Below are 27,797 nucleotides of genomic sequence, written 5' to 3'. Positions count from 1 at the left end.
TCTGTAAATAAAAAAAGGTATAAATGAAATAAAGTTGTTATTCTGATTTCAGCAGTGCAAAGGAGAAAAGAGCTACAAGGGTAATTACCCATAAGCCTCTGGTACATTGGTTAGCCCTATTGGGTTCTCTCCCATAATTTTGCAAGCAGAGGTGCTTTAAGACTTTCCTTTCAATCCTTTTATAGACATCATCATTCAAGATATATTTAGAGATGATATCACTGTTCTTTTTCATTGTAGAGTTTATGCAGATTTTCAGGAAAGCTTCCTGTTCCTCTTCAGAGGAGTTGAATCCTTGGAGCTTTGAATATGGATAGAAGAGATCATCTGGAAACCAGGTATAATTTGCTTTATAGATGACCAACTCTTCTGTATGGTTAAACTTGATATCAAGATTTTTCCCTCCATAAGACAGCTGCCCTGGGACACGAGTCTCTTTTTTCTGTGGGGGTCTGTTTTCTTCAGAGGGTTTGTTTGATTTCCTACTGGTGCCTGATCTTCTCCCAGGGCTTGTGTTACAATAGGCAACTAGTGCGAGAACTGTCAGACAAGTTAATATGAAACGACTTCCCATTATGTCATCACCTATAAAACAAATGAAAGTGCTTTAGACTGGCATTTATAATTATGATTTAGGTCTAAAAAGGAGTCTGATTATACAGCAAATTACAAAACAAAACTGCCAGTTGTTCAGTCAAGATTGTCCCATTATACCATTGTAGTGACGTTCTACTGAAAGAATTAAATGGTCTTACGCATTGGAGCATATTATGATTGCATTAGTATCCCTTGCTAAATAGGTTTTAATCCCCCAAAAGGAAACCACAATACTTAGCAGCTCATCAGCAGGACATGCTAGGAACTGCAGTGTCTTGAGGCATGAAGTAGTAATTTACCTATGTATTTAACCATTTTCAAGCCTTTCATCACAAACTTGAGCTTGTTAATTTTTGAACTTCTGACGGAATTGTCAGTGTGCTTTTCCAGTGATGACAATCTCAAAATGCTTCTCCCGTGAATACCCTGAACCATAAAATTTACATTACATTATCATTAACATCACTGATGACATCACACATATTATTAATGATATCATAAGTCACATTGTGTATGACATCATAGTCAGAGGGAAGGTTAATATGTGTACATAAATATAAATATATGTTTTTTTTTAACTCCATCGGCTTATTGCTTAAAGGGATACTACAGTGAAAACTTTCATGATTCAGACAATGCAGTTTTAACATATTTTCTAATTAACTTTTATTATCATATTGTGCAGTATTTTTTATATGCACACTTTCTGAGGCACCAACAATTACCGAGCATGTGTAAAAGTTCACAGTGTATATGCATATGAGTATGTAATTGGCTGATGGCTGTCACATGATACAGGAGCCAGACTAATTGATATTTTTCAAATTTGTCAGAAAAAAAACTACTGCTCATTTAAAGTTTGGAGTAAGTGCAATTGCATTGCATTTTTATTGTGCACTTGATTATTATGAAATTCTACTGTATTTAATTGTTCTTTAAGTGTTATCCGACATAGGTATAGATTACAAGTGGAGCACTACTTAGAGCTCCTGCTCGAGCATAAATTTTGCTAGACGTAATCTACTTGCACGCGTTGGATAGTGCATCTATTACAAGTTGAAAGTAAAAAGTTTGTGCGTGTGCAAAACCCGACCCGCGCTAACCATAGTTCTTTGAATATCAGGATGGAATTCATGTATTCTCCCCAATGACTTCAATGGAAAGCACAAAAGAAAAAACTAAAAAAAAATAGCACCCTAACCCAACAGGTGTTATGAATAATTCCCATTCCAATGTTCTTGCAGGAATATGTTATTTTAGTTTAGCTGTATATACCAATATCTGTATATCTATTTCTATAGCTATATAGGTATAGATATATTTTACATTAACATTATCAGATATATATATATATCTATATATATATCTATCTATATATATATATATATATATATAAATATATATTCAATAATGAATATTTTATTTTTCTATGTGAAGAACATAGGAATATAAAAGAGTAAAATATATGTAACGCGCTTCGAGTTTCACAATTTAGGTCTAACGCGGTCGGGTTAGGGCACATGAAAAATTACTAATCTTAAGGCGCGTTATTAAAATATTAAATATTAAAAAAAAATAATTAAAAAATATTATAAATACTGTAAAACATTCTAAATAATACATAGAATATATATATATATATATATATTTACAGTGTTTATAATAAATTGTAACAATTATTATTATTTTTAATATTCTATATTTAATATTTCAATAACACGCCTTAAAATTAGTCATTTTTTCATGTGCGCTAACCCATCCTTGTTAAACCTAAATCATAAAACCCTAAGCGCGTTACACATATTTTACATTCCTATATTCTTCATATAGATTTTTTTTAATTTGTATTATTAAATATATATTTCTATATACTGTATATATCTGATAATTTTATATAGAAATATATATACAATAAAAACTACATTTTCCTGTTTGTGAAGAACATTGGAATGCAAAATATGTACAGTAAATATACAGTAAAACACATAAATGCATATGTACACACACACACATATATATATATATATATATATATATATATATATATATATATATATAGATATACATATTTATACTAGGAGCAGCACATATCACATGTTTTGTGGAGCATTGCATAGCTATCAATCTTTCCCGAGTCCTCACAATGTCAATCTGACTGGGAACCAGTTTTATATGTGTGTATGAATATACATAGTTATAAAACTTCAGTTTAAAAAGAGCAAATACTCAGATGTTACATCTTCCTCTGCTTTGTTTTCCATGCTAAATCTTAATCTTATCATATATATTTCTTGAGGATCCTAACTGACCAACTACCCCCAATCTGTGTACAGCCCAATCTCCACATCAACTTGTTAGTTCCAAGATTTTCTCAGTTAACAATATTTCAAAGGGATTTAGAGCTCTCTAAAATACTATAACAGGAATGGTTAAAACCCAAATCAAGTGTTCCTAAGCATCAGGTTCAAGAATTTCTTACATAAAAATCAAAATATTACTTTTCAATAAGAAACAAACAATTATAATTATATTAAATATCCTTGCATCATCTTGCATTTTTATCATAAATGAGGGAATTAATCATGTATACACATTATTATACTCATAGAATGATCCTATCCGATATAGGTCACCTATTTTTAAATTTCTCTGTTATCAGGTTTTCCCTTTTAGGTATTTTCTAAGAAAAGCCAGAACCTATGTCTTTGGACAAATCTATCTATCTATCTCTATCCATCCATTATCTATCTATCTATCTATCTATCTATCTATCTATCTATCATCTATCTATCTATTCATTGTCTATCTATCTACCATCTATCTATCTATCTATCTATCTATCTATCTATCATTTATCTATCTAGCTATCTATCTATTTATCTATCTATTATCTCTCGCTCTCTGTCTGTCTATCTACTGTGCAAGGCTAAAATCCCAGCACTAATACATGAAGTGAAAGATAGCTGCCAGAGAGCAATGCATTTATCAATCCATATAATTTTTCATGGATCTATCTATCTATCTTTTTATTTATCTGTCTATCTATCTATCTATCTATCTATCATCAATCAATCAATCAATCTATCTATCTATCTATCTATCTATCTATCTATCTATCTATCTATCTATCATCTCTCTCTCTATCTATCTATCTCTATCCATCAATTATCTATCTATCTATCTTTCTCTTTATAGATCACACACACTCGGGACCACCCCAAATTGCTGGCTCCTGGATTTCTGGACTGCCTCTTAGATTTTGGACAACTAAGTCAAATCCTGATCTAGGCTTTAATGTGGAAGAGAATGAAACGGGAGTTACATGTAGAATGCCAATCTCATATATATAAAAAATTAGCTATCATTATACATTTCAGATATTTTAAATAAAACAATGATATATTCCTTAAATTGTAGTATTGTTTACCACCTCTGCTGTGAATCAGATGATGTCATAGTTCAAAAACTAGATTATACTTGACTCAGAAATATAGTTATGGCAAAGCAATATCCTCAGTAATATAGTTATGGCAAAGCAATATCAGCCAGACTAAATATTAATTAGTGTGCTTTGTCCAGCTCACAACAGTTTAAATGCATGGAATCTCAGAGCCTTGACAGGTTTGAAAATAATATTTTTTTTTTCAATCATGTGCCATTTATAGAACAGAACATGTTGCTGGCCTACTGAAAGAATTATTCAAAGTGTTTTATGGGTCAGACATGTTTAATAATTCATTATAGAAATGTGCTCCTATTAATAGGGTCGGATACACAATGTTCTATGCATATCCACAGAAAGACATTGGATACATGTTACTTTAGAAAAGGTATAGTAAAGCCAGATCCTGTACATACTTTTATTAAAATGCATACCAGACAGGTATTAAGATGAACAACACGAAAATAGAGACACGTTTAAACTGAGACCCAGAAAAAAAGCTGGAAGAAATTCCTTGCTTCTCCTTCCAAACTCAGCGTGCAATCTCTTTTAGCACACTATGCCTTTCACAGAGGAGAAATGTCCTGTAGCATATGAGTCTGATCTTGCCAAATGACAGCCCAGCCCCGCAATACCAGGCAATTCTACTCTGAACAAGAGAAAACAAAAACCCCAGATGTACGTTTTGGCCTCTATGGGCCTCTTCAGTGAGGTGCAGTTAAATTCCTCTAGGGCATGTGTACAAGGAGTCCACGTCAGGTTTCCCCTTTTACTCAGGTATAAAGATGAGCCAATCAGATTCAAGACAGATGCCATATAAAGCATGGGAGAGCATACAAGTGCTCCAGTGCACTAATGAGGTGATTGCCAGTTAAGTCTATCAGCTTTATTGATTATAATATAGCATAAAATTAAATTTTAATTATCTCAAGTAAATAATTATAGTGTTTGCATTACTCTTCATTTTAGATATCTTTAAAAGGATTTTTTTCTAGACGCTCAGTGATTGCTTTTAACTCCTTCATTGCTAAGCCATTTCAAGCCTTATGCTGAAACATAATTTGAACACTTTTGCACTTAATGAATTTAAAATAGATTCAATTTTTTTTGTTAAACACTTTTAGAGTATACCTCATTTAAAGATATAAGAGCTACACCCAAATTTTTCTTAAAGGTGATTTTCTATAGCGTTTGTGGTAAAAACAATACATGAGTTACTATTACATAAAATCTGAAATCAAACACTTTATGATTCCATATTTAGCCTACATTCAACCATCTAAAACACCTCCTAACACATATTAGTGAATCAAATATAGAAATTCAAATTTCATATATTTTTTCATTTTGCAGAAAATATAGGAGTAAAATATTAAACCATACAATATTATATACATTTAAAAAAAAGGGTGGTTTTATTGTGTCAATTTGAATGTACTTGTTTACCCCTGTCAATAGCAAAATAAATAAATATATAAAAAGACTAAATATAAAATACTGACATCTATTTTATACTTAAATATGGAGTCTTATGGTGTATTTATAGGGTTGGGGGTAATAATGGGTCTTTAATTGCAGCAGACCTTTCAAAATAGAAAGAGTTATCAGATAATTGCTTATTGTCCGGTCAATCATTTGGCAGTTGGATGGATCCATGTCTACTTAGAACTGGGGGGATCCAAGGATAATTGCCTTTAAAATATTGGTCCTTTTATTAATTTTTGGGGCTGTGTGCTATCCTATCCTTTATTTTTTTTGCATATACGTATCAGAAGATTTCTATTGCCATGGGAATAACATGTCAGCTCTCTTGGCACTTAACCCCTCAAATGAAAGAGGTACTACCATAGATTCCCACCTTATAGACATAAGATTTCAAAAGCCACGACCTGCTAGATAGAAGGGCATATGAAGAGTACTGTGTATGTTTATATGGTGTGTGCTGTCTTTTGGGGATGGAGACCCTATCCCAAATATAATAAATAAATTAAGTAGGTTAATTTCATTTTATGAATGTCACCTTCTAATGACAGGGGATTGAGACCTCCTATTGAAAATAAGATAATTCTCTTTCCATAATTAAGTCTTATTTCTCTCATTGTAGTGTCTAGTGGTCGTCATTAGAACTGTGATCACCTGCGTGTTAGAGGGCATATGATTCCTTATTCACCTGCATCTGTGATCACCTCTTCCAAATGAGGATTTGCATGATCCTCTAGAAGATATGGGGGCTGAGATATGTGTATGGAAGTCAAAATAAAATGATTATGATGATTCAGTGTACTTCTGATTGGCTGTCTTTGTATACAACCTTTTCTGGGCTAAACACATATTTATCAAGGGCCAATTAAGCTCTTATGTATTCAAATATGCATATTTTATGTCAGAATGTGACTTTAAGTATTTTCCTAACATAAAAGCACCTTGAAAATTCTGATTAATATTTGAGAGACACTAAAATGCAGAGGACATCATTTTGGCAACAAACATTAGTTACTTGGTTAAAAATTATTAAAACCTAGCAGCGACCAAGGGTTTAACACAAATGTTGGCTAATATCTTGGCTGCCATAAGTGGCAGGAATATACTGTTTAGAAATGCTGTGGCAGCCAATAGGTTATTCTGTTGTTATATATAATTCATAGCCACTAAACCCAAATTCTTTCTTTCATGATTCAGATAGAGAATAGAAATTTAAACAACATTACAATTTACTTCCATTATTTATTTTGCTTCATTTTTTAGATATCCTTAGTTGAAGAAAAAGCAATGCACATGGTAAGCCAATCACACAAGGCTTCTATGTGCAGCAACCAATCAGAGCTACTGAACATATCTAGATATGCTTTTCAGCAAAGAATATCAAGAGAATAAAACAAATTAGATAATATAAGTAAATTTGAAAGATGTTTAAAATTGCATTCTCTTTCTAAATCATAAAAGAAAAAATGTGGGTGTCATGCAAAAATTGTACCTTTAGGGGTACAACAGCTTGTCACTGGGGCAGTACCCTCAAAGGTACACCTACTGTACCCTTTAAAATGGGTACAAAGAGGGCCGCAGAGGCTCCTTGAGAAATTTATAATTTTGAACAATTTGGCTAGTAGAAAACCTCTAATAGTGCTTTAGTTGGGCTGGTTTGACAATATATACTGAGGAGCAAAGGTCTGCACCACCTTATTAGTCGGACTCAGGGCTATTGGGCGATTTTGAAGACAATAGAGAGACCGCGACGGTTAGTCAAGTAGAGCAGCCCTACTACACATTTTGGCTCTGCTGTGTACCTGCTCCAGGACCTGGGACCATATATCCATAAGCCATCAGAAAGACAGCAGCTGGTTTGCGACTCCGGAGGGTCAGGGCTCCGCTCCGGAGCCGCTATAGTAGTCTTGCAGAGCTCGGGAGGTATATACAGCAGGGGGCTCGTCTGGCCCGGTGCGGCTCTCTGATTGAGGCACCCTGGAAAGGTGAGCGACTATTGGGGCTAACCCTGGGAAAGATCCCCTGTCTTGCCAATATAATTTAACAAGCAGAGAGACATTTGAGCTGGGGAGATTTACAGCGGTTTGAACCGCGCAGAGGAAAAGCTAGTGGCGCGAAAAGACGCCATTTTAGGGATAGCCTCACACAGTGTCCAAATATAAATGCCTTGCTGGGGAAGACAGAACTGGCCCAAATAAGTACACTTACTGGGAGAGAACAGTGGGAATAAGTCCAGATTGCATCGGAGGGCTCCCTGTACTCTGAAAACGGCTCACAGTTAAAAAGATAATAGATCAGAGCGACGAGCTGAAAGGAGGGAGGGGGTTTTCTTGTCTCACTGCTATATGTGACACATACAAGCCGAATAACTTTTAAGATCCACAGCCTACAAACAATTTATATGAAGGGTCACTGAATGAACATAATGATTGAGCTGCAGAAAAGGACTGTGCACGTTGACTGTAGCTCACACAGAGGCTGAATAGTTAAATGTAACTTTTAAAGCACAACTACAGAGCCTGCCCAAGGAGTTTTTGTCGCTCAGTGAGGTGCACAGTGGTGCATGTTTGAAAAGAGACAGACACATATTGCTAAACTAGTCTCTTTCCCCTCCATTTCCTGCTGAACGCTGTGTCAGCAGGTCATATCCCAATATCCATTCACGTTTTCGTCCAGTGAGGACAATTGCCCTGGGGAACAGAGGCTGGTGAAGTAACTCATACCTCAAATTTCATGACAACAAGTTATATGTGGCCCCACTCGAATAGAAGAGAGTCACTGAGCTGAAACATGAGTTAATGATGTAAAGATGTGTGTTTAAACAGTCCAACAGCACCACACAGACCTAGTCATTTTGACACAAATGTATATAGGATAATACCTCTTTCACCTCAAGCTTTATCATTCTCACGACACCACTTATATGTGCTACTAGAATATACTCCAAGAATAAAGTGGGGCAAGCTAAACGCAAGGAATAAAATCTCCCATGATACAGCGGAGGAGGGTCTCGTGGGGGAGCTGCAGAGACACAATCCTACATAAATAAGAGAGAGAGTAGGGGAATCTAATTCCTTCTGCGCTCGTATCAGAACGGAGGTAGTGGGGGGACTGCATCTGTACTCGTGCACGAAAAGCCAACAAGTCTAACTGACCCACGGAATAAAACTCTTATCTTGGATATCTATAATGTCTACCAGGAAGGGGGCCAGAGCTGACAAAGGGATGAAGCCAACGTCTATGGAGACATTTTTCAAAACATCTAGAGTGCATAAAACTAAAGATCTTCTTTCAAATGAAGCAGAGGAGGATATGGAATCCGACAATGAAGTAGATCTTGAAGACATGAACCCTGTGACTAGGGCAGATCTCCAAACCTTGGTATCCAAGCAGGACATCACATTCAACTTCAAAAAGCTGTGGGAGAAGATGGATAGCTTCCAAGAGAAAATCACCAGCAGCCTCACTGATATAAAAAATGAGATCTCAGAGTTGGGGACCCGTGTGGACTCATTAGAAAATGCTACTGATGAAATGAGTGAGGAGGTGGCTGGAATCTCACAAGCGCTCACAACCCAACAGCAAACGATAATGGAATTGGAGGAGAAACTGGAGAACATTGAAAATAGAAATAGAAGATCTAACATCAGACTTAAAGGGGTCCCTGAGACAATTGGGGCTGAAGATCTATATAACTATCTCCAACAATTATTTTGGGCAATTTTAGGAACATCAGGTGACTCTGAGGTTCAAATAGAAAGAGCCCACAGGGCCCTAAGAGCCAAAACCAAACCAGATCAACACCCGAGAGATGTGATACTCAAGCTCCTGCGATTCCCTGATAGAGAAAAAATATTGTTAGCTGCCAGACAAAATCCCACATTCAAATTCCAAGGCAACGTTATCCAGTTTTTCCAGGACCTATGCATTAAGACCCTGCAGAGGCGGTATGCGCTTCGCCCACTTACCCTCCTTCTCAGAAAACACCACATCCCATGCAGATGGGGCTTCCCCTTTGCATTGCATGTCGTGAGAAATGGCAGAACAGCTACGATTAAGACCACAGCGGAAATACCTGATATCTGCAAGTTTCTGGAGTTGGATCCACCTGAAATCACTGTGGGAGACACAACAACAAGCTCTCCGGAACTATCCCATTCCCAAGCAAAGTCTCAGAGACCAAGATGGAAAAAGGTCACTAAAAAGAAAGCTAAAACCTGAGACTTGGAAACAAAGATCTTGTGACCAACCTAAAGGTATTTACGCTCTGTATGAGTGAAGTTGAGTTCTTTTTAAAGGTTATCAACCTCAAGGAGAAGAAAGAGGCTACACAGGTACTAGGCCTAAAAGACTGTTATATGTTCATTATTTTTTGATTGAAATATGTTATTGTGGTGTTTGTTGTGACTGCATATATGATAGACATTGTGTTTGTTCTGACACATGTTTGCCTCCACACTTTATTACCATAATATGTTATTAGCTATGTTACTGTTTATATTTTTGTTGTTTGGAATCATGGGGTACTGTACACACATGCGAGGCTCATCAGCTACTGACGAATTGATGCAGGAACTGTACTATCAGGGGTTAGATAAGCTACTCCAGAACAACTTAGCTATCTGTAGGAAGAGAGTAGAATATAGCCATATTTTTAATAATGTTGCTACCTAGAATTATATTGCTCTCGCATAATGCGAGAGGCCTTAACACCGACGTAAAAAGAAGGACAGCTATGACTAATTATAGGCGACTGAGAGCTAATGTTATTTTCCTTCAAGAGACACACTTCCTTCATTCCACCATTCCAAAATATTGGGCAAAAGACTTTCCGATACAATTCCACTCCACACTAGACTTCAAAAAAAGAGGAGTTTCTATCCTTATACACTCCTCCATTCCCTATATACATAAAGAAACCATTTCAGATAGGGATGGCAGATACCTCCTGGTGTTCGGCCAGATAGGGGGAATAGATATACTCTTCTGCAATGTATACGCTCCTAACGAGCAACAGGACAAATTCTTTCACACTATATCCAATCTACTGACTGGCTGGTCCAGGATGCGTATAATTCTGCCAGGAGACTTTAATGTAGACATACAATCATTGACAGAACACTCCGCCATTTTGCAATCTAAAAAAAAACAAAGACAGAGAGGAGTAGCTAAGAACATACTGGAGATGCTTGAGCAGCATACTCTACAGGACACCTGGCGAGTGCTACATGGAAATGCTAGAGACACCACATTTTACTCCTCAGCACACAATAGCTACACGAAGATTGACTATATATACTCCAGCCAGATCTTACAACCAATAATACAACACATAGATATTCTCCCCTGTGTTTGGTCAGACCATTCAATCACTAAACTTAGTCTAGGTAATTTGTCAGACCCGAAGAGAACAAATACATGGACATATGACTCATCCTGTACTAAACATCCGCTCACTAAAGAGAAAATACTTAAGAACTTGGAGGAATATTGGCAGATCAATATAGATTCCACAGACAACCCTATAATACCATGGGCAGCGCACAAGGCAGTGATCAGGGGAGTTCTGCTTAAAGAAAAGACAGCATTTAGGAAACAAAATGATCTGCTTCTGAAGCAGATATATTCAGAGATAAATTCACTTGAGAGGGCACATAAAATATCTAAATCACATTCTACGATGACAGAACTGACAAATAAAAAATACAGGTTGCAATCCATATTAAATGAACAGTCTATAAAAGCGGCACACAGACTGAAAAAATTACTTTATCTTTGCTAATAAGCCTGATAAATATCTAGCAAAGAAAATCAGGGATAGTTATCAAGCACTATCTATACCAAACATACAGAATTCTAAAGGCCATATGACCTCTCATCCGTAGGAAATTGTAGACACCTTTGCCCAATTCTATAGTGAGTTATATGATGGGACCAAAGTACAGCATAACCCTTTGACGGACAAAATATTTGACTCCTTTATACATAAAGCAAATCTTAAACCAACTTCTGACAAAGATAGGGACACTCTCAATGCTAAAATTACATATGAAGAGGTGCGAACAGCCATTAAAGATCTTAAACCGGGTAAAGCCCCGGGCCCAGGTGGGTTCCCAGGGGAATATTATAAAGCTTTTAGAGATATATTAACTCCTCATTTGGTGGTGTTTGCCAATCACATTATGGAAGGAGGAGAAATACTCACAGATCTTCTCCAGGCTAGGATAGTGGTAATTCCAAAACAGGGAAAGGACCCCCATCTATGCGCTAGTTATAGACCGATCTCCCTTATAAACCAGGATCTCAAAATAGTAACAAAAATATTAGCTAACAGATTGAAACATATTCTGCCCTCGGTTCTACATCCTGACCAGGTCGGATTTATTAAAGATAGAGAAGCCCCAGACAATATTCGTAGAATGGTGTCGGTTATAGATTTTCTTCAGGATACGGGAGTGCCTTCTCTGATCCTTTCTTTGGATGTGGAGAAGGCATTCGACCGGGTTGACTGGAGATATATGTTGAGGCTGTTGTTAATAAATGGTTTTGAAGGAAGATTCATGAAGGCCATTAGGGGACTATATTCGACACCCATAGCCCAGGTTAGAGCAATTGGACACCAATCAAAGATTATACGTATTCTTAATGGTATGAGGAAAGGATGTCCCCTCTCACCACTAATTTTCGCGCTGTGCATAGAGCCGTTGGCTGCATATATTCGTAACTGCCCTGATATATGGGGATTAGAGATAGGGAAGATACATCATAAAATCACCCTGTTTGCGGATGATGTGCAGTTAACCATCTCAAGGCCATTGATATCGCTGCCTCATGTATATCACGCTATACAACTATTCTCTCAAATATCGGGTTATAAAATGAACGTAGAAATGTGCGAGGTGCTTCCCCTGTCAATCCCAAAACACACCATTAAGGCGATCGAGACAAATTTTGATTTCAAATGGGTTTCAGATGGATTAAAATATCTAGGGATAAAATTGACTACCCATTCCTCAAAATTATACGCGGCTAACTATACTCCCCTGTATAAAGTAATTAGATCAGACTTGGATAAATGGAGGAGAATGGGATTCTCTTGGTATGGGAGATTATCTGCTGTCAAGATGACAATTTTGCCTAGAATTCTTTATCTGTTTAGGGTCCTTCCAATCAAAGTCAACAGCCTAGATTTAGACAACCTCCAACGAGACATACACAGATTTTTGAGAGACAATAAACACCCGAGGATTCCACACCAGATCTTGACAAAACATAGACAACTAGGGGGGGTAGGTGCTCCCAATTTACAAGACTACTATACAGCAGCTAGACTAGCTCAAAATTCAATGCTGCTTAGACGACAGAGAGATGTTCTCTGGCCTGCCTTTGAGGCAGCTATGAGGGGGCTAGAAGAACCCGACGACATTATATGGAATATCGCAAATAAGAAAGATCAAACAATATATCAAAATAAAACTACACAAATTGCCAAACAACAATGGGCCAAAATCCAACAGGGAGGGAGACTATTTCCTACACAATCTCTAATAATACCACTAAAATATTTAATAAACGAGGAGTTTAAATATCATATTAAGAAGTGGGAAAATAAAGGTTTATATAGGGTGGCGGACATGCAATCACAGGGTAAACTACTAACCTTCACGCAACTTAGACAAAAACTAGAGCCTATCCAAGTACATTGGTTCTTATACCTACAGGTTATATCAGCTATACGGCCATATATCACGAGGCCCAAGACACATAGCCAACAGACGATTCTCGAAAGCTTATGTACAGCACTTAATAGACCTAAGAAAGCAATTTCTAGACTATATATTTCGTTACAGGAAACCAAACACATAACTAAAGCTCTATTGCTACTAAACTGGGAGGCAGATATTGCAAAAGAGCTTGTAATTGACGATTGGAATGACATACTTCATTATGCTAGCAAGGGTCTCATTAGTGCAGACCTAAGAGAGAACGTGTTGAAGACAACCTTTAGGTGGTATTTGACACCAGTAAAAACAACTCATATGGTGCCAGGAAGCTCTAGATATTGCTATAGAGGGTGCAGGGTCAGGGGATCATACCTTCACATGTGGTGGGATTGCCATAAAGTCCAAAACATATGGCGAGAGTTATCTTTACTTCTGAGCACACTACTGGATGAATAGATCTCACTCACCTCGGCTCAAGCATTATTGCACGAGACCGTTCCGAGGCTAAACAAACATATAAATACTTTAATCCAAATTCTCTGTACTACCACAAGAATAGCCATAGCTAAATACTGGAAAAAAGGGACACCAACGTGGACAGAGGTCTTAAATAGAATACAGATGGTGTACTCGATGTACGAGACAGCAGCATATGTACAAGACACAGAGCCTGTGTTTCGGAAGATCTGGTTTTATTGGATACTTAAGGGTAATGAAGGAACAAGATAGAAGAGGGTTTAGGAAATCCTTAGAGGAGGGAGTTGGAAAGATGATATCATGGTCTGATCAATAAAGGGAGAGAAAACTGATGAGTGAGCTACTATTAGCCATTTAGACAGAAATTAGAACAGCAGGTACCCGTGATTCCATTAGTTCTATATTTTGTGATTCCTGGTTTGTTGAGTTCTGTTTAGTTGTTTTACTTAAATCAATAATATTGTTAAAAGTACAAGAATACTACCCCCCTGAATTTGGTATCTCTAATATAGACTGTCGTATTCACTGATATATAAAAGGAGTACCCAAGGGAAAAGTATTGAAAATGAGAGGAACCTCCATATATCTAGAGATAGATTGCCACAACTTTAGCAGTTCAGACAGACTGTTGACATCTCAATGAAAAGAAAAACAAGGAAGACTGCGGGCGATTTTCTGGGAAACCTTGCTCAGAGAACTGCTCTTAGATGTGAACCATCGTCTCTTTAGAGTACACTTATATGAAGAACCCTATGGGTTCTAATATTTGATGTTTTTTTCATTGTAAGCTATACGCATTTTTCCTGATGTATACGGAGGAGGTTTGTGGTTAATAAAAATTATTTTATCTAAAATGGTACAAATTGGTACCCTTGCAGATTGTACCTTTCAAAGGCAAATATGTACCTTTGGTGACTAGATTGGACCTCAGTCCTATGGTACCATATTGTACCCTTAAAAAATGGTGCAAATCTGGCTTTTTAAGGGTACTGCCCCAGTGACAAGCCCTTTGTACCTCATGATGGCAAATTTGTACTCAACATAGCATATTAAAAATGTTGTTCCATTAAATTTATCATATAACATTAAAATATGCATTCAATGTGTACTTTTTCAGGCAGTATTACAATAATACAATAACCACACTGCAGCTTTAAAAAAAGTTTGTATTCTTAACTGTAGCCATGTAGCAATGCAGCAATTCCAAAGACTGCTACAGCACCAGGGTCGACTCCAGAACGAATAAAATGGGGGGCATTTTTTTTCACGAGGGGGCACACATTTAAAAAGCATGTATGAGAGTCAAAATAAGAGCAGACCTACTGTAACGGTACCAACCGGATACCAAGGGTTAACACCAGGGAACAATGTCCTGCATAGGGAATCAGCAATTCACAACCCAGCCAGTTTTCAGGTTTTAAACAGAATAACACTTTATTTGAAGGCAGCATACAGATTTATACAGGTTTTTGACCCCCCCCCCCAGATGGGGGTTGAAAGAATGTTGTACATTAGATAAAAGGGAGAAGCGCCCTTGACATGATACAATAGGATTATATTACTTAAACACTTCAACCACAGGACACTCTTGACTCTCCTTATCACTTAGGCGTTTCTCTCTGGGGGTGATCAAACAATAGAATGCTAAGCATTAATTAGATTGTAGCTGGAGCCAGCCACTTGTGGTTAGAAAATAAAGTTAACACTTTCAGTCCTGACCGAAGGGTCTGTCACAGACAACCTTTCTTACGTTATAGTCCAGAAGTGGCTAGGTTTGCCACAATGCTCCCCCAGAACCAAGCCGGCATACACAGTCTGATCCCAACGGATCGGCTTGGGGATGTCCGGGGCAACAACTTTCGGCTCAAGTAAGCTACGGGGTGTTCTCCGCCATCTGCTCCAACTTGGCTCAGTACTGCCCCCACCCCAAACATGGAAGCGTCTCTTCCCGGAGGGACTGGGCTTGGGTAGTCACAGGGTTAACATTAGCGGGATCCATGGGAGCATAGGCAGAAACAAGGGGGGCCAAGTCATTTCCAAGGAGAACATCAGCAGGTAAGTCCTTCTTGACCCCCACATTCACAAGTCTAGCGCCCACTCCCCAATCCAAATGTACCCTGGCAACAGGTAGGCGGAACACAGTGCCCCCTGCTACCCTCACAGCCACAGTGTCTCCAGTGTGCTGTTTCTCAGGCACCAAGTTCTCTTGAAGCAAGGTCATGGTAGCACCAGTATCCCGTAGACAACTGACCTCCTTCCCATTCACTTTAACCCGTTGCCGGTTATTCCGGTGGGCAGCTTGCACGGGGTCTGCTTCATGTAGGCTGCCCCAGCATTCTGGCGCCTCTACGTAGCGGGCCACAGGCTGAGGATTATGTGGGATTCCGCCAGCGGGTCTTCTCCAGGACTGTGCTTGATTCGCTGCATTTAGGGGACACTCTGGTCTTTTGTGCCCTAGTTGCTTACATCCAAAGCACCGAATAGGTTGTGAGTAGCCCCGCGAATTGAACCGGGCTCTCTGAGGGTAGTTCGTGGCCGGAGGCCATGTGGTATAGCGGTGCGCCGGGGGGTTGGTAACTGGCAGCTGCTGGGGTGACTGGGGGTCTGTACTCCACTCTAGCAGTGGGCAATCGGTATACTGCTCCCCCTGCCCCTCGTACTGCCACGGATCCGCCAGTGGGTGCTGTATCCGGCACCAAATGGGGAGCTATCAGGGTTAAAGTAGCTCCCGAATCCCGAAGTCCCTGGACCGACATCACCTCATGCAGAATTCCCAGGGGTTCCTCGGCTTGGGTGCTCAACACCTCATGAGCGGCTGGCTCCGTTTGGTAATGGTGAGCAGCCGCCCTTGGGGCCAGGTTCTGTCTGACCTGGTTCCAAGCTTGTCTGCTCCGATTTTGGGTGCACTCACGTGCCATATGTCCCCACTGCTTGCAGGTGTGGCATTGTATATTTGCCCGTCCGTTGTTAGGCTGTAGTCCATGGTGCCTCCTGGCATCAAAATGCTGGTCTGCTAATCTGGCTGCTTCGGTTAAGGTGAGGGGTTTTCGATCTCTCACCCATTCTTGGGCTTCTGGGGACAAGCCGTTAAAGAATTGCTCCAACAGCATCAGTTGTCGCAATTCTTCCATGGTGGTAGCTTGGCTGGCCTGTATCCACCCCTGAGATGCTTGATCCAGCTTGTGGGCCCACTCTGCATGGGAATCTCTTTCTGGCTTGCGCAGGCCTCTAAACTTGCGCCGGTATGCCTCTGAGGTAATGGCATATCTTTCCAAGATCGCTCTCTTCACTTTAGCGTAATCCTTGCTGTCCTCCCTGGGTACAGCGCGATACGCTTCCGCTGCCCTACCGGCTAGCTTGCCTGCTAGCACCGGCACCCATACGGACTGCTCCAAATCATGTAACTCGCACAGTCTCTCAAAATCCTGTAAATACCCATCAATCTCATCCTTCTCCTCACAAAACATTTTAAATGCATGGTATGGGATTTTGGGTCTTACTGGGTTGCTGAGTGCGTCCAAAATGGATTCTGCTCGGGAGGATGCATTCCGCGGACTGTGTGCCATCACGCACTCCTGCACATCTGCCATTACCACGGATAGCATATCCCGTGGTACAGGTTGGGGTAAAAATTCCAGCCTGGTCCTCATTTCCCTCTGGTATAGGGTCTCCTCCATGGCTGCTGGAGGCGTAGCGCTGCGAGCTCTGTCTCCCTCCATCAGCTCAGCAATTAATATAGCCTTGGGTTTGCTGCTGCCTATCTTTCCCCTGGCTTCTAGCAGTTCCTTTTACGTTTGTCTCTTTAGCTTAGAATAATCCATCTCCATTCACTTCGGTCCCTGGTACTCCTTCCATCTTAGTCAGTATTGTAGTAATCCCCCTCTTCCTGAGGTTACTGGCTTGTGTAGTTGCTCTTCTGGGCGATAAGGTTCATTCCGTCGCTTGCCACCAATTGTAACGGTACCAACCGGATACCAAGGGTTAACACCAGGGAACAATGTCCTGCATAGGGAATCAGCAATTCACAACCCAGCCAGTTTTCAGGTTTTAAACAGAATAACACTTTATTTGAAGGCAGCATACAGATTTATACAGGTTTTTGACCCCCCCCCCCCAGATGGGGGTTGAAAGAATGTTGTACATTAGATAAAAGGGAGAAGCGCCCTTGACATGATACAATAGGATTATATTACTTAAACACTTCAACCACAGGACACTCTTGACTCTCCTTATCACTTAGGCGTTTCTCTCTGGGGGTGATCAAACAATAGAATGCTAAGCATTAATTAGATTGTAGCTGGAGCCAGCCACTTGTGGTTAGAAAATAAAGTTAACACTTTCAGTCCTGACCGAAGGGTCTGTCACAGACAACCTTTCTTACGTTATAGTCCAGAAGTGGCTAGGTTTGCCACACCTACTGTGGCAGTCCAGGGGTTACATTTATCAGAGGGGAGGGAGGGGAGGGAGGGGAGAGAGGGGAGGGGAGGGGAGGGAGGGGAGAGAGGGGAGGAAGGGGAGGGAGGGGAGAGAGACACGGGGAGGGGAGAGAGACATGGGGAGGGGAGAGAGACACAGGGAGGGGAGAGAGACACAGGGAGGGGAGGGAGGGGAGAGAGACACAGGGAGGGGAGAGAGACACAGGAAGGGGAGGGAGGGGAGAGAGACACAGGGAGGGGAGAGAGACACAAAGATGGGAGGGAGGGGAGAGAGACACAGGGAGGGGGGAGAGAGAGACACAGGGAGGGGGGGGAGAGAGACAAAGGGAGGAGTGGAGAGAGAGACACAGGGAGGTGGGAGAGAGAGAGACACAGGGAGGGGGGAGAGAGAGAGACAAAAGGAGGGGGAGAGAGAGACACAGGGAGGGGAGAGAGAGAGACACAGGGAGGGGGGAGAGAGAGAGACAAAGGGAGGGGGAGAGAGAGAGACAAAGGGAGGGGAGAGAGAGAGACACAGGGAGGGAGGAGAGAGAGAGACACAGGGAAGGAGGAGAGACACAGGTAGGGGAGGAGAGAGAGACACAGGTAGGGGAGGAGAGAGAGACACAGGGAGGGGAGGAGAGAGAGACACAGGGAGGGGAGGAGAGAGAGACACAGGGAGGGGAGGAGAGAGAGACACAGGGAGGGGGAGAGAGAGACACAGGGAGGGGGAGAGAGAGACACAGGGAGGGGGAGAGACACAGGGAGGGGGGGGGAGAGACACAGGGGGGCAGGGGTTACCTAAGTACAACTAATTTCTCTAAAAAGTGCCAACTTAAAAGCTGGTCAACAAAGAAATGGTTATGAGTACTTGTACAAACCACCTCTACCACCTGACATCAGCCACACTGGATATAGTAGTTATCATTTTTGCTGATACAAGATCTCCCATAAAGAATGAATGCAAATTCAATCAATTTTAAGTGACAGATTAAAGGGATGCAAATGATCATATACTATATATTATCTACATGCTCCCTGCAGTGTTCTATTTGAAGGGCAGAGGAAAGTGATGGGGCAGGATGCCTTTAGCATTTTCAAAAACAATATGTCAGACTTCATAGAAGTAAATTGCTCTCTACATAGTCCCTGCTGCCTATAAATATAGGTGCGGTGGGCGAGTAAGCGGACCCCATACCCTGAGAAATGAAGCCACTTTGCCACAAGCAATCACTTACATACCCATCACCAGCAAGCAGATAGAGCCAGCACACTATAAGGAACGTAAGCATCAGGCCTCCTTGGCTGCAACATGGACCACTCAAGATAAGAGGGGAGCCGCTGAGCCAAGCACCGTCCGCAGCACATTCACTGCAATCAGCAGCAGCAGGTGGGATTATACATGCTGCCGCGCGTTACTGTTCTCTCTCTGCCAGCACAGTCTTGCGCACTGCAGTGCAGCTCCGACTTGCTGCATGGCCGGCCAGCTCCTGCCCTCACTACAAATGGGCGCGTGTAATTTTTGGCAGTACCCGAGGGGAGCCGCTGAGCCAAGCACTGCAGCACATTTACTGCAGTCAGCAGCAGGTGGGATTACACACGCTGCCGCCCAGCTCCTGCCCTCACTACAAATGGTATGGTGGAGGAGGAGCTTATACCGGCACTGACTGCTGGCACCTTAGAGGGAAAGTAAATAGTGCTGCTGGGCCCTCCTAAGTGGAGGATCTCCAGGGTTGTCCGGTGGCCGCAAATGGTTTATGCAACCTTTGGGACCCTGGAAGTTCAGTCACTTTGAAAATGTAAAAAAATATATATATTTTTTTTAAATCACTGCTCTCCAATTAGGCGGTAGCCCTGAGGAGCACAGCATTCCATTTGGGTGGGCATAGCCCCCCTCGGAGCTGACCCTGTACAGAACCACCTGATTGAGCCAGGTTAAACAACCAGCTCCAAAAAAAAAACTACTCAATGTGTTTTATATCACTCTGCACTAGACTCTAAAAACACCCCATTTAATTTAGGGTGACATGCCACATAAAACATAAATATATAGAAAACAACATAATAATAAAATATAACTCTAACAAAAAGAAGGGGGATTCGGGGGAGGGATAAACAATAAAACTCACAACCATGCATTGAATTGTTACTCTATGCGAAATATATGCAAATGAGTCTATTTCCTTAGTACACATTTTGGTGAAGAACCTGCTACCAATAGATGAAGATGTGTTACACATGTCAAGGAACTTTCAACCAACAGATGGCGCTATGGCGTGTTACACAATGTCCATGTATGTGACTGGGGAACAGTTACAATTGTATTACATTTTTTTTAAAACTGGTTCTTAAATAGCTCTTGTTTATTTTATAGAGTTTAAAACAAAAAAATTTCTTTGTAATTTTAGTTAATACATTTGCTTTATGTTTAAGAGTTAACATCTTGATGCTCTAAATATAAACATTAAATTGTTAATTGCTTGTTTGCCATTTAGAACCAGCAACACAGTATCATTGAATATATGGGTTATTAAAGGGACAGTCTAGTCAAAATTAAACTTTCATGATTCAGATAGGGCATGAAAATTTAAACAACCTTCCAGTTGACTTTTATCACTAAATTTGCTTTGTTCCCTTGGTGGTATTTTTGAAAAGCTAAACCTAGGTAGGCTCAAACTGATTTCTAAACTGTTGAAAACCGCCTCTTAGCTCAGAGCATTTTGGAAGTTTTCACAGTTGGACAGTACTAGTTCATGTATGTCATATAGATAACAATATGCTCACTCCCATGTAGTTATTTAGGAGTCTGCACTGATTGGCTAAACTGCATGCCTGTCAAAAGCACTGAGATAAGGGGGCAGTCTGCAGAGGATTAGATACAAGGTAATCCAAGAGGTATAAAGTATTTTAATATAACTGTGTTGGTTATGCAAAACTGGGGAATGGGTAATAAAGGGATTATCCATCTTTTTAAACAATAAAAATTCTGGTGTAGACTGTCACTTTAAGTATTTTTTTTTTGCTTTGCCCACTTCTTACCAACAACAATTGAACATAATTATTTTGCTGTACAACATGTATGTTGCATTCATTTTGGGTGACTGACAGTTATGTGAGTATGAATAACTGAGCTGTACAAATGATATGGACTTGCAGGGTTTGGCAGCCTTGAACCACCCACCCCCCTCAACCTTTTAGTCACACAAGTGATTGTACCTTTTTGGGGGGATTAAATGGTACAGACATGGACCCTTTGACAGTTGGAAACATATTTGTACCTTATTTACCGCTAAACTGTACATATTAGTTCCTTCAGGTGTAATTATGATCCATTGAGGGTACAACCACAGCAGTTGTACCCTAAGTGTTCACAAACGGACCCCAAATGTACCCTTTTTTCTGACAGTGTATACTATTAGAATACTAATGCCCAAAATAACTCTAAATATATTCATGAATAAGACATCTCATTAGAAAGCAGAGAAGAACCTTTTCAAATGTTTGGTTTATCACAGGATTTCCATAAGGTGGGTACATCATCTTAGTGATTGAATTGTAAGAAAGTTTCAAAAGAACATTCATACTCCATACCATACTACACATTTCAAAGGTAAGTATCATGTTACTTATAGTTCTCAGGTAATACACAGCACATATAATAATAATATTAATAATGAAATCCATACTCCTTAAATATATTTTTTGGGAAAAACAAATATACCTAGAATAGTGACACAGGAATAAAAAAAATACGGCAGGGAGGGGGTTGTGTGTGAAGAACTAAACAGATAAATGAAAAGAAAACACATTGAAACAGAGATGTGTGAGAGAGAAAGGAAAAAGAAATATCAGTCTACATTATCCTGTGGAGATGAATGATTGAAAGACAATAATACAAAAAAATAATAAGACAAAAAGCTTGCTAGTAGAATCAGTGATTGTGGAATTTAAAGTTGAACACTGACATGCTGTTAAATATATTTTAAATTGCTACAAGAAAGACTGACTAAAGTATAAACATTAAAAAAAAATAGATTTTAACCAAAAGTAAAGTTATTCCCTAAATTCAACAAATTACAACCTTACACATAGATCTGGTCTTCATATTGATTCAGGTATAAACTACTTTGGTTCTGTGAGCCTCTTGTTTGAATTGGAATCAAACAATCATTACATGAAACATAAAGATTCATTTGGTATATAATTTCTAAGTACTTACCTCTTCCACAGCAAGATAGGTGCATAAAGTTCAGACTGATAGTAATGGCTGAAAGCCTCTTAATGATGCCTTGCTATATATACTCTAGGAGGAGGGCTTTAATTCCAAATATGGCACTCATTTAATATGCCTGAAATTTCTTTGCTTAACCCCTGCGTATTCCAAAACAATGAGATAATGTTTTATTATGACAATGTAATGAGTCATCCAATTATGATTATTAACCTTTCACATCTGTGAGTTTTTATTAAGCTGTTAATAGTCACGATAATGGAATCTTAAAAAAACAACAACAAAGATACAAAAAAAGACCAAACATTGCTAAAACAGGGCTATAATAAAATTTGTCAGTTCACATGGCAGGATTTGTATTATAAAAAGAGCTATCAAAGAGTATCTGAATGGACTTAAATTTGGTGGACTTTTTTTCCAACCACATCTGCTATATTCCTGTGTTATTAAAGGCATTTAGGTGTGCACAAGCATATTTTCCTTTCAGGCTCTAGGTTTGAGATTCCAACTTTTTCTAGAAGGGCATGTAATACTCCAATAGCAAGAAAAGCTTTAAATGACACTCCATAAAACAGAAAGACTATATAAAAGAAGTCAAACACTTGCCAATGGTTAAGACGAACACTCGCTACTGAAGGGGCTAAAACCAAATAATATTATGTTGTGTTCACAAATAACTTAATCACTGATCATGAGTCACTTTGATTAAGTTGAGCAGTGATCAAATTCTGGACTATCTGTACTATTGATGACCAAGATTGTATATACCTGCTCTAAATTAAATATTAACATATGGTGCTCAAAATATGTCTGTCTATGGCCTGATTTTAATCTCTGGTGTCCAAAGGCATAAACTACTCATGACTCACACCAATCATTCTTCCTCTTTAGTCCCTTAAGCTGAATAACTCTCGCTTCAGCTTCTATTTCTCAGCTAGGTTTATATCATACAAAATTATATATATATATATATATCACTTGAACATCAAGACGGAGAACCTATAAGCATCTACTGTATTGTATTTTACCATAAATCCTTTATCCAATAGTCAAAAGTTCTCAAATATATTTTAAACAGTTTACCCTAACATACTATAAATCTGCACTGCTTATTAACAGAGTTGAATCCCACTACTGTGTCCACTATGGAGCAAAATGTATCATCATGCTAATTACAACTTCCTTAAATGCTTCCCCCTGTTATCCCAAAAGACTAGCGTAGAAAGGATGCATTAACTTTAAGAGACATTACATTTTTTTTTAATTAGAGAATAATTATTATGCCTTGTCTTTTTATTATGCACTGGTTAATTATGCAATTCAACTGCATTGAGTGGTCCTTTAAGTACTATATTGAAAAACATCAGCATATAAAAACATGTTTTAAAAGCATATAAAAGGAAAACTTTGTTTTCAAAATGTACTTTATTTTATAATCCATGGATATAGCCCCTGTATTGCTGCAATGATGTGGCCAATTAGAAAATATATAAAAGAGCACTGATTAAGCAATCATCCAGCCTTTCTGCAGGGAGTGAAAAAAACACAATTTTAAGAGTTAAAGGGACAGTATACTGTAAAATAGTTTTTCCCTTAATGTGTTTACAATTGCTTTTTTTACCAACTGCAGAGTAAAAAATGTATGAAAATTAGCTTTTTAAGGTTTATTTCTGTATATTAAAGCTCTGATTTTGTGTTTTGAAGCCACAGCCTAATAAAATAGGTTGAGCTTGTAGGTATAATCCGATCTCATTACTGTATCACATTGTGCAAATATACCTGCTTCTTTATCTTATATCTGTCCTTAAAACAATCACCAATACTTTGAGAGAACAATGGAAAATCAACATTTTATTACCTTATCTCTGCTTTATCACACTGGGAGTGTAATTTCTTCTGCTGGCTGTGTTTACAAAGCTTATCTATAGCTGGTACGCGCGGCCACAAACTTTCAGAATAGGTGGGGATACCACATGCTAAATTAACAATTTCAGGTGCCAATATAAGGGTAAAGGAGCTACTTGTAAACAATTTAATACACTCCAGCAGGTAAAGTGGATCATTGGGAACAAATTAAAGGGGAGAAATTTTTTGAGTAAACTGTCCCTTTAAATTACAGGAAAAGCAGGAAAAATAAATAATGAACATAGATTGCAATTTTTATTTTTTACTATGCATCTTATAAGGTCACATGACGATATATAACTGAAAAGGGTGCAGGGACATAGATATAATTTCAGTTCCCATATGGTAATAAAATTAATAGCATCTACAGATCATACGTCTAATCTGTACCCTATGGGAAAATAACTAATATGAGCTGATAATGACTCCAACTATCACTTTTTCCTGATCACCTTCTAAGTGGTATTTTTTCTGGAGGACAGTTGTCAACCAATATCCATAGAATGTTACTTAATTATTTCTTACTAGTCCTAAAGTCAAACGAGTCATTTTTTGCAGTACAGCGGTCCCACCCCTTGCTCTCTCTCTCTCCCCCTCTCTTTTGTGCTCTCTCCCTCTCTCTTTTGTGCTCTCTCTCCCTCTCTTTTGCGCTCTCTCTCGCTCCTCTCTTTTGCTCTCTCGCTCCACCTCTCTTTTGCTCTCTCTCTCCCCCTTCTCTTTTGCTCTCTCTCTCCACCTCTCTTTTGCTCTCTCTCCCCCTCTCTTTTGCGCTCTCTCCCCCTCTCTTTTGCGCTCTCTCCCTCTCTCTTTTTTGCGCTTTCTCTCGCTCCACCTCTCTTTTGCTTTCTCTCTCCCCCCTCTCTTTTGCTCCCTCTCCCACCCTCTCTTTTTTGACAGTTGTCAACCAATATCCATAGAATGTTACTTAATTATTTCTTACTAGTCCTAAAGTCAAACGAGCCATTTTTTGCAGTACAGCGGTCCCACCCCTTGCTCTCTCTCTCCCCCTCTCTTTTGTGCTCTCTCCCTCTCTCTTTTGTGCTCTCTCCCCCTCTCTTTTGCGCTCTCTCTCCCCCCTCTCTTTTACGCTCTCTCTCTCCCCCCTCTCTTTTGCATTCTCTCTCTCTTTTGCGCTCTCTCTCCCCCCCTCTTTTGTGCACTCTCTCTCCCCCTCTCTTTTGCGCTCTCTCCCCCTCTCTTTTGCGCTCTCTCTCGCTCCACCTCTCTTTTGCTCTCTAGCTCCACCTCTCTTTTGCTTTCTCTCTCCCCCCTCTCTTTTGCTCTCTCTTTCCCCCTCTCTTTTGCTCTCTCCCCCTCTCTTTTGCGCTCCCTCCCCCTCTCTTTTGCACTCTCTCCCCCTCTCTTTTGCGCTCTCCCCCTCTCTTTTGCGCTCCCTCTCACTCCACCTCTCTTTTGCTCTCTCTCTCCCCCCTCTCTTTTGCTCCCTCTCCCCCCTCTCTTTTGCTTTCTCTCCCCCCTCTTTTGCTCTCTCTCCCCCTCTCTTTTGCACTCTCTCTCCCCCCTCTCTTTTACGCTCTCTCCCCCCTCTCTTTTGCGTTCTCTCTCTCTTTTGCACTCTCTCTCCCCCCCTCTTTTGCGCGCTCTCTCTCCCCCTCTCTTTTGCGCTCTCTACCCCTCTCTTTTGCGCTCTCTTCCCCTCTCTTTTGCGCTCTCTCTCACTCCACCTCTCTTTTGCTCTCTCTCCCCCTCTCTTTTGTGTTCTCTCTCGCTCCACCTCTCTTTTGCTCTCTTGCTCCACCTCTCTTTTGCTTTCTCTCTCCCCCCTCTCTTTTGCTCTCTCTTTCCCCCCTCTCTTTTGCTCTCTCTCCCCCTCTCTTTTGCGCTCTCTCCCCCTCTCTTTTGTGCTCTCCCCCCTCTCTTTTGCGCTTCGTCTCGCTCCACCTCTCTTTTGCTCTCCCCCCTCTCTTTTGCTCCCTTTCCCCCCTCTCTTTTGCTTTCTCTCCCCCCTCTTTTACTCTCCCTCCCCCTCTCTTTTGCACTCTCTCTCCCCCTCTCTTTTATGCTCTCTCTCTCCCCCCTCTCTTTTGCGTTCTCTCTCTCTTTTGCTCTCACTCTCCCCCCCTCTTTTGCGCGCTCTCTACCCCTCTCTTTTGTGCTCTCTTCCCCTCTCTTTTGTGCTCTCTCTCACTCCACCTCTATTTTGCTCTCTCTCCCCATCTATTTTGTGCTCTCTCTCGCTCCACCTCTCTTTTGCTCTCTCGCTCCACCTCTCTTTTGCTCTCTCTCTACCACCTCTCTTTTGCTCTCTCTCTCCCCCTCTCTTTTGCTCTCTCTCTCCCCCCTCTCTCTTTTGCGCTCTCTCCCCCTCTCTTTTGTGCTCTCGCTCCACCTCTCTTTTGCTCTCTCTCTCCCCCTCTCTTTTGCTCTCTCCCCCTCTCTTTTGCTCTCCCTCTCCCCCCTCTCTTTTGCTCTCTCTCCCCCTCTCTTTTGCGCTCTCTCCCCCTCTCTTTTGCGTTCTCTCCCCCTCTCTTTTGCACTCTCTCTCGCTCCACCTCTCTTTTGCTCTCTCTCCCCCCTCTCTTTTCTCTCTCTTTCCCCCCTCTCTTTTGCTCTCTCTCCCCCTCTCTTTTGCGTTCTCTCCCCCTCTCTTTTGCGCTCTCCCCCTCACTTTTGCGCTCTCTCTCGCTCCACCTCTCTTTTGCTCTCTCTCTCCCCCCTCTCTTTTGCTTTCTCTCTCCCTCCTCTCTTTTGCTCTCTCTTTCCCCCCTCTCTTTTGCTCTCTCTCCCCCTCTCTTTTGCACTCTCTCCCCCTCTCTTTTGCGCTCTCCCCCCTCTCTTTTGCGCTTCGTCTCGCTCCACCTCTCTTTTGCTATCCCCCCTCTCTTTTGCTCCCTTTCCCCCTCTCTTTTGCTTTCTCTCCCCCCTCTTTTGCTCTCTCTCCCCCTCTCTTTTGCACTCTCTCTCCCCTTCTCTTTTACGCTCTCTCTCTCCCCCCTCTCTTTTGCGCGCTCTCTACCCCTCTCTTTTGTGCTCTCTTCCCCTCTCTTTTGTGCTCTCTCTCACTCCACATCTCTTTTGCTCTCTCTCCCCCTCTATTTTCTGCCCTCTCTTGCTCCACCTCTCTTTTGCTCTCTCGCTCCACCTCTCTTTTGCTCTCTCTCTACCACCTCTCTTTTGCTCTCTCTCTCCCCCTCTCTTTTGCTCTCTCTCTCCCCCCTCTCTCTTTTGCGCTCTCTCCCCCTCTCTTTTGCGCTCTCTCCCCCTCTCTTTTGCTCTCTCTCTCGCTCCACCTCTCTTTTGCTCTCTCTCTCCCCCTCTCTTTTGCTCTCTCCCCCTCTCTTTTGCTCTCTCTCTCCCCCCTCTCTTTTGCTCTCTCTCCCCCTCTCTTTTGCACTCTCTCCCCCTCTCTTTTGCGTTCTCTCCCCCTCTCTTTTGCACTCTCTCTCGCTCCACCTCTCTTTTGCTCTCTCTCCCCCCTCTCTTTTCTCTCTCTTTCCCCCCTCTCTTTTGCTCTCTCTCCCCCTCTCTTTTGCGCTCTCTCCCCCTCTCTTTTGCGCTCTCCT

General features: G+C 40.7%; 1 protein-coding gene across 1 annotated transcript; it reads right to left on the bottom strand.

Annotated features, from left to right (window-relative positions):
* Positions 1-37: 37 nt before the first annotated feature.
* Positions 38-22,385, bottom strand: LOC128664654 (prion-like protein doppel). The gene is made up of 2 exons (XM_053719466.1): positions 22,357-22,385; positions 38-585 (listed from the first exon to the last, which is right to left on the bottom strand). Exons 1-2 carry the CDS (start codon positions 22,379-22,381, stop codon positions 38-40), a joined length of 573 nt encoding a protein of 190 aa, XP_053575441.1. The 5' UTR covers positions 22,382-22,385.
* Between the last annotated feature and the right edge of the window lie 5,412 nt (positions 22,386-27,797).

This window comes from Bombina bombina, chromosome 6, assembly GCF_027579735.1.
Source record: "Bombina bombina isolate aBomBom1 chromosome 6, aBomBom1.pri, whole genome shotgun sequence".
In the NCBI taxonomy this organism is placed as follows: domain Eukaryota; kingdom Metazoa; phylum Chordata; class Amphibia; order Anura; family Bombinatoridae; genus Bombina; species Bombina bombina.
The sequence above is the reverse complement of the archived record's forward strand: the minus strand, read 5'-3'. Positions and strand labels throughout refer to the sequence as shown.